Source organism: Pholis gunnellus (genome assembly GCF_910591455.1).
Source record: "Pholis gunnellus genome assembly, chromosome: 2".
NCBI lineage: Eukaryota > Metazoa > Chordata > Actinopteri > Perciformes > Pholidae > Pholis > Pholis gunnellus.
In genome coordinates this window covers 19,924,001-19,932,313 of record NC_136536.1, presented here as the reverse complement: position 1 = coordinate 19,932,313, position 8,313 = coordinate 19,924,001, and the positions used below count along the sequence as shown (strand labels likewise).

At 40.6% G+C, this 8,313-nt stretch overlaps 1 protein-coding gene across 1 annotated transcript; it reads left to right on the top strand.

The window, feature by feature from the left end:
- Positions 1-217: 217 nt before the first annotated feature.
- LOC306713515 (putative pleckstrin homology domain-containing family N member 1) lies at positions 218-7,562 on the top strand. Its single transcript, XM_079183239.1, has 11 exons — positions 218-656; positions 2,773-2,881; positions 3,690-3,836; positions 4,141-4,227; positions 4,637-4,724; positions 4,817-4,953; positions 5,057-5,203; positions 6,034-6,120; positions 6,385-6,460; positions 6,562-6,638; positions 7,094-7,562. The coding sequence occupies exons 1-11, from the start codon at positions 562-564 to the stop codon at positions 7,217-7,219; spliced, it is 1,176 nt and encodes a 391-aa protein (XP_079039365.1). The 5' UTR covers positions 218-561; the 3' UTR covers positions 7,220-7,562.
- Positions 7,563-8,313: the final 751 nt, after the last annotated feature.

Here is an 8,313-nt window from a genome sequence, read left to right as displayed (position 1 = left end):
GCTGGGAGCATCAGAGCCTTACTTTATCAACATGAAGAGGTTTAGTACCTGTAGCAGCCGCATTTGTACATCTACAAATGGGAAGCTTTAATTAACAATAGTCATGGTAAAGCACCAGCAAGTTCCCATTGTGAGTTCAGACCGTCAATAGAGAAAACAACCGAGGAAGCTGTTCCGTTCTCTGCAGACAGCCAACTGACAGGAAGGAAGGAACAACTACAAAGCTGCGACTCAACCAAAACTTTTTTGCCACTTTTATCTTCAATTTCTCTTCAAAAGCGCCAACACCTTTCGTTCTTGTGGCTCTATTTAAATATAAACTGCATGCTGGCAAAAAGAAGGAACTAGAGCTTAGCGACACCACCCCCTCCCTTCTCTTCTCTGGCGAACAATATCCTCTTTTGGACCCAACCAGCCCCCGTTTTTCTGTTATCTCTTTGGTTTATGTGTGGCACACACACACACACACACACACAGCAGGGATGATTGTCTGGGCAGATGGTGCTCAGTGTGTGGACTAGAAGCTGAGACAGGCGGAGAGGGACAGACTCCTCGTCCGACATGGGATGCTGCAGTGTGACCCAGAGGCATACTGGAGTGGACGAGGTGGGCCCTGATGAGATCGAGCTCCTGGAACTCTCTGGAGACAATTTAGGGTAAGACATGAATATAAGTTTATGATTTAAAGCTGAGAACTGCTCACAAATATAAAAGCAAAAGGTGGGGAATTTACACAGTTATGTCTGTACTTGGATCCTGGAACAAAACGAGGATTGAGTCAAATATATTGTGTGTATCTTCACAGCTTTAAAAGAGAATACTTTTTTAGGTTTGTTTAAATGTGGTTATGTGTGTTGGTGAGTTCTGCAGGAGGAAGCAGTGACACTCTGGGAAGTGAATAAAGCATTTTAGCAGCTTCTCTTTCAACCTCTGTGGTTTTTATTTGGCATGTCATGCGTCACATTTTGAAGCTGAACATGTAAAACACAAAGAAGAGACAGCCTCCCGCATACCCTTATTCAAAGCTGCAGAGTATTCAGTGATACCATTTCCAGGATGTACACACTATAAATGCTTGTTTACACAGAGCAACAGGATGGGTAGTGCAGAGAAGAAAACCTGCAGAACAACACATTACATCCATATGATTTCCACTTATCAGCACCCAGCAGAACAACAAGACCGCAGAACTTATTGGCTCCTATTTACTAAACATGAACTTGGGGACTCGGTGATGCTGCACTGACGTGATTAGCAGCTTACTATAAGACAATGGCTGAATCATGGAGGGGTTTAATACAGAGTCAGGGCGGGACAAATCCCCTCTTGTTCTAAGGCTAAGGGATTACCAGAGGATAATTACAATAGTAACTACCAGTTCTTATGTGTGGCTGTTAAATAGTTACTACTTATCTGGTCGATTGCTACTTATGGTCGCAGCCCATTCACAGACAAAGATGAACACTCGCATATAAGATAGATACAGACTGTATCACTAGTGACTGTTTATCACTCAGTATAAAGTACTGTCACATCATTCAAACTATGAATTTGAAACGGGGCTGCTAATTAAACTTTACACCTTTACACCAACTTTACTCGACCACCATCATCCACACATTCAAATGTTTCTGTTTTTCCATAATTTTACTTAATTCATGTTCATTTTTAAGGGGGAAGGTATATAGCATGGACCAATGTCACATACCAGCATTCATAGCTTAAGATCGCAATGCAAACCTGTCGATACGGGCTTCTATAAAGAATACTCAAAACTCAAGATGAAATACATTCATCATTGGTGACCTCATGACTGATACCTTTTTAAAAGCTGCTTTGACTCCAGCTTAAAGTCATCCCACGTCATTTTGTGTGCCATAAGGTGCTCCACATATTGACCCACCAAGCAGAGAACGACATGTTACCAAAGGAGGATTTACCAAAGGGCATCTTACAATGTTCTCCTTAAACACACCCAGAGATACTGAGCCAGAAACCCTGAGCGGTACCACCATGTCACTGCTTATTTAGGCATTTATGGACGGCTTTAAAATAAGCAACATATTAGTTTCTTAAAGAAATGGCAAATAGTGGGACGTTGTCAGCTTCCTGTTCAAAAATTCATTTTGAGGTTATAGCTACTGATATACCATCTATCTGCATATCATTTATGGCGAGTAGTTCCTCTGCTTCTGTTGTGCGTTGCATTGTGGGACAATAGATTACATAAACATCATACTAAAAAATGTAACCATTTTCTGTATGCATGATTGTTTTTACTATACTTCATTTTGTCCCTTGTTTTGTGTATGTCCACTACAGCGCACATTCAAAACCGGCTTAGAATTAGTGTGTGTGTGTGTGTTTGTGTGTGTGTGTGTGTGTGGGGTCTCTGCTCTGAGTACTGTAATCTGATTACGTCTGTCTGCCGCTGGGCTGCAGGAGGATCAAGACCAGTCATTTAAATTGTGTGTGATATGCTCTATTGCTCTTCAATCTCTATTTATTTTTCTTTGAGGCTCACCAGGGCTGCAGTCAGTCCAAGCACCAGTATGGAACACATGCAAGCAGGGGTCCACAAACATAGTTTAAAAACCTGACTCACTGCTTTGAAGGGCAAGACAGAGCGAAACAGAACATGCACTTTAACATTCACATTGCACAGACAAGAACCAGAAACTGAACCCACATCCGTGCAACAATGAGGCCACGAAGCTAACCACCCCTCAGCTGTGAGTGCTGCAACGTGACTGATGACATGTGTTTATTCAGGGTGTGGAGTCTGGGAGAGACCAGGCTTCAGCTGTCAGTGAGGACCAGCAGAGATGAGCAGCCCCCGCCACCACCGTGCCACCCTTCAATACGACACCTGGAACAAGAGGTCGCTATGTGTGTGATGTGTGACGTGTGTGTGTGTGTGTGTGTGTGTGTGTGTGTGTGAGCGTGTGTGAGTGAAGTGTGAGTGTGTATGTGTGTGACAGAGACACGGACGGAAACTTCATCATGCACTTTTCACAGTAAGAACACAGCATGTGGCTCACTTTGGGCAAACACTGTAACACTGTAACACTTTTTTTGCGCTCGAGCAGAGTGTGGCGAGATGTGCCTCACATGAATATGAACAGTTTCCACTGTTCCACAGTGCAGTTATTTGTGTTGAGGCCAGACACACACCGTAGGAATTTCCACAACAAAAGATAGAGATTCTGCACTCCCTGTTTGGTGTGATTCAAACTTTACAGGAAATGAAGGAGGGAGGAAACACTGCCACACAAACTTGAGTTTTTGCAGTTCTTTCCACTTGGATGAGAACTTGTCTAAATATGAAGTTTCCAACCCCCAACAGAACAACACTTTTAGAAAACAAATCCCCCTTGATTGTGAAACATTTAGCGCAAATAACACATCACTATAGAGGCTTGCAACAGTAAAACAAACTCCAATTTGCTGTGTAATGCATGACTCATCTTTCTGTGAAACATGTGGCCACAGAAACATGCAGCGACGGGATGGGATGGCAGAACAACATTTAGTAACATAGAGTATGCAGGAGCCTTTCTTTTTCACTAACAACATACACAGTTTATTACAACTAAGGAAAAATGGCCAACCAATGGAAAAGCTACAACATATTGAAATGTACAAATCATAACCAACACACATGGGCTGATACAGTTTTGTGTCTGTAGGTGGTGCTGTGGGGCAGGAGCAGAGACGAGTTACGCCGCAGGATTTACTCCCACCAGCCAATCAGGGAGTGGGAGGGCCAACCTGCACACATGTATGGAGAGATCATCCACTCCTCCCTGGTGTCTCTCTACAACAGCTACACACAGGTAACACTGCGCTGCACATGGGTGTCAGCTGTTATGAGGCGTGGCTCGACCCAAACATCACCCTAGAAGGGTTTATTTTGAAATCCTCTTTAAGAATACGTTTTCTTTGTGAGTTGTTTTACTGCTCAAGTTGTTGGACTCCAGTAAACTTCTGTCTGGCAAGCAACATCTTTAATTGGAAAAATAGTGAAATAGTTGTATTACATTGCCTGTGTGAACTCTGCACTTTAAAAAAAGATAACATGTTCAGCTTGTTTGGTGTTAAATTGTTGTCACACATCTTAATGTGTTCCCCCCCACACAGGAAACCAGTGAACACTTCCTGGTGTTATTCTCCTTCCACCTCTTGATCCTTTCCCTGGACCACCCTCGACAAGACTTCATTTATGAGGTATTCTTTGTGCATTTTACTTAAAAATGAAATGCCAGATAGTGGCTAAGGTTCAAAGACACTTTAAAGGGTAACTTCGGTTTTTTTCAACTTGGACCCGATTTTCTGATTTTTGGTTTCTAAAGTGACTAATGGGTACAACGGCATCTTTTAGACTAAGCTATACTTTTCCTACTTCTACAAACTACAACAACACAAAAGCATTGGAAAATAGGGTCCAGGTTGAAAAATACCGAAGTCGGACAAGAGCATAGGAGCTCAGTATCTGCTGGATGTGTAAATGGACAACCACACATGAGCCATACCAGCTTTTTAGGGGACAATAATAATAAAAATGCATCATGATCTCTTCGGAGGAAACTGAAGCACATTACTTTATCCTGACACTTTGTGTTATCTTATCTCACAGGGCATTCTTCCCCTTTCTGGACTTTCTTTGGGAGCGGTCTCTATTGACCCTAAAACGTCACATTCACCACACATGTTTGAGATCAGCGGTGAGTCGGTGGAAATGTCCAAATTCAGCTGAGACATGGAAACACAGTGTAAAGTCCTGAGCATGATTTATGTTGTTCCCTCTTTCATCCAGGTCCAATGGTGGACTCCAAGGTCTTCATATGCGCCAGTTCTGCAGAGCTACAGAAATGGACGCAACACATAGAAGATAGGAGATACAAGTCAAAGGCACAACCCATGAGTCCCTCCCACTGCGCTCTCTCCTATCTTGTAATGAACAACTGCTGTACATGTGCTTACAACTCTCCATGAAAAAGTAGACAAGTTAAATTCTAATGAATAAAATGAATCACATATCGTATGTCTTCCCCAGTTACCCTGTGATGAGCACTGGAAAAGAGAAGAACTGAAAAAGTACTTACTACAAGCTCCCATTTGGCAGTGGGAGGGCTCGCCGATACAGCACATGGGTCAGCCGGGATACACATCTATCGTCCATGTCATCAACACACAGAGACAGGTGATAAAGACTCTGTCACACTGGATTAGGAATCTGCAAATGAGCAGGGATACAAAATAATTGGAGAGCAAGAATTGCTCATTTGTCAGCATGAAAACAAGTTCACTTCTGAAACTGCCAAGCTCCACAGCAAACTAAACGGAACAGATTTAAACATTTTTATCCAAGTCCTCTTTGTCCTTCCATACTTACCACCTGATGACAGATGAACCACCACTTACAAGAATACTTCTTGTCAGAGTATCTGAAAATCAAGACCATATTTCCTTTTATAAAACACTTCTAAGTAAGTCAAGTTTCATGTTAAATTTGACCTACTGGCACACAATGTGGCATGTACTGTAGAGGCTGCTTTCAGTTATGGTCTCTCATTTATTTAACAGAAGATCGAAATGGAAGTTATTTATTTACATTAAAGGATAATTCACATTTACTACAACTTGGGTCTTATTTTGGTTATTTGGCCACCTTTTCTATTCATTATTATTATCACAATAAAGTCAATTAAGGGCTAAATAGTTTTTCTTGCACCCCCTGACTTTATAGCAACATAGCCACATAAGCATGCCTCACCAATTAAGTTGAATGCACTATAATATTATTACTAATTTCAAATATGGACCAAGTTACAAATATAAGACACAAGCTGTGATAAACTGCAGCTGTGCTTTAAAAAATGCTACTTGTGGCACATGTCAATATAGTAGTTATAAGTGTTTACTCTATATTATAGAGAACATTATTTGAAGTGTCACAGTAATTTGTCAGTGGTACTCTCTGTTTTGAACAGCTAATACAACAGTAGCAGTGACATGGCTTTGTTCTTTCAGGGACTCCAAGAAAGGCTGATGGTTCTCTTCCCTCAAGATGTCCTGCTGCTGTCAGTCGACAACAAGCGTCTGAATATAAGATATGAGGTACTGTAAAATGACTCCATGGGAAAAATCCATAATAATACCTCCTCAACCACTGTAGCATAACTGCGTGTCCCTGTAATCTTTACACAGGACTTGTTCTTTTGACACGCGCCATAAAGCATTGGGTGGAACATTTTGTAACTCACACTTGCCTTCAGTCATTTCAGTCAGTAGTTTTTCTCTTGTCCAATCGTTGTATGATTGTAAAGTGAAAACTCTGGATAATTTAAAGCATTTCTATTTCTTCTACGTCATCTCTAACAGGGCAGGTTGCCCCGACACAGCATCAGAGCAGTCGAGAGGTCTGCCCTGCCTGGACGGCTGGAGTTTGAGCTGATGGGTATAACATCTGACATTAATACTTTCTTGGCTAAATGTAGCATTTGATGATAGCAAGAAATACATTCGTCACGTCATTTCATAATGGTTGTTGTGTTGAAGGTGAGCTGATGGAGCCCCTGCAGGTCTCTTGTACCTGTCTGGAGGATTATCGGAACTGGATGTTTCAATTACAACAGGTTAGACTTGTGTTGTTTGACATCTTTTAAGGAATATAAAATGGTAAAGAATATAGTGTTTGGGTGTTAAAATAATGAGCTAAGAGAGGATGAAGAGCTACGTAGATCAGAGGGGAACTGCAGAGTTGGGGAACTCTTTATGGCGTTGTCAATACTTTGTCATTGTATGTTTCAAACTGCCATTTTGCCGTTGGACTAGTTAGAGAGTTTAGCAGCTAAAGAGCCATATATTTCCCTCAGTAGCCCAAAACAAAGTTAAAAGACGGTGAATATTTTATGTTTTTATTTTAGCCTATAGCATTTACTACATATCTTTCCATTTCTGCTGACTACTTTCAAATGCATGCGTCAGTGTTACAGTTCTGCATGTAACATTCCTAGTTCACTACTGGTTTGGATTTGCCTCAAATGTGAATTCACTTTGCACCAACATGATTTATTTCTTTGACCTGCAGCCAGACAGAAACGTCACTCTGAGTCCCACTGCGCCTCCAATCATGCCGAAGCTGAAGAGGAGCAGGAAGGAGTCCCAGGAACCGATGATCACAGCCGACCAATGCCACATCAATGGTCGCAGCTGACTCATCTCATTGTGGAGAGGCTTGACTTTTATTATGAATCTGAAATAACATGTAGATAGTATGTACATATGACTGTTTAGTATAATTCTGTCACAAAATAAAGATGCAGCAGTTTGGCTCTGAAATGTTCTTGCCCAGTATTGATATATGTGATATTGTTAAACTGAGGGACTAAAAAGACACTTTTAGTTCTCTTTCATGTGGGGACAAACAGAAAACAAGGTCATGACCCAGTTTAAGGCCAGACCACAGCTACAAACACGTTAGTCTGTAGAGCTATAAGGGTTACTGAAGATTATAGTACTGAAGCAACTGTACATACTTAGCTATGATGTCTTTACTATAAAATACATAATGTTTGACTTTTTCACAATAAACCTTTTTAAAATTATTAAGAGTTGTTTATTCAACAAAAAATGTAAGTATCTGTATTTATTACAATGGTTAAACATTTACAGTAGTGTGCAGAGATCCAGTAAACATCCAGTGTATTACAGTATATGAAGGTATTAGAAATGAATCAAACTGAAAACGTTATAGTTATGGAATGCAATAATATCTGTTAAGTCTTTGTTCACATAAATTACAGTCATAATAGTAAATGAATCATTTTCTTACTCTTTATACATGAAGCCATCTGCACTTAATAAGTACATTTACATCAGAATCTCCTTAGAGAACAACCAGCTAGAGGAGTATAAATACACAATTAAATTACAACTCACAACGCAGATGTAGAAAAAAAAGGGGGTTATAAACATTGTATGTGCCACTGGAGGAGTTTACAATTTATTGTTGATTATAGTGGTTCATTAATAACAGGTCTCAGCTCAGTTACACTGCGCTTTTGGTCAATTTTGCAACTAATGAGGGGAACAATGTGGACGATGTAGGCCTAATTGTAATTCAGTCCTAAATATATGATAGTATTACTTGATCCTGTATGATAAGTGTAATATAACAATTTCTAGTGTTTGTTCAACTGGGGTTAAAGTTTTTAAAAGTTAGTTGAAGTGGGGTAAAGCCTTTACCCTTTTACCACACGGAGGGTCAATGTAAATGTCTCCTGAGGTGAATTTGGTAGGAGTCCATTT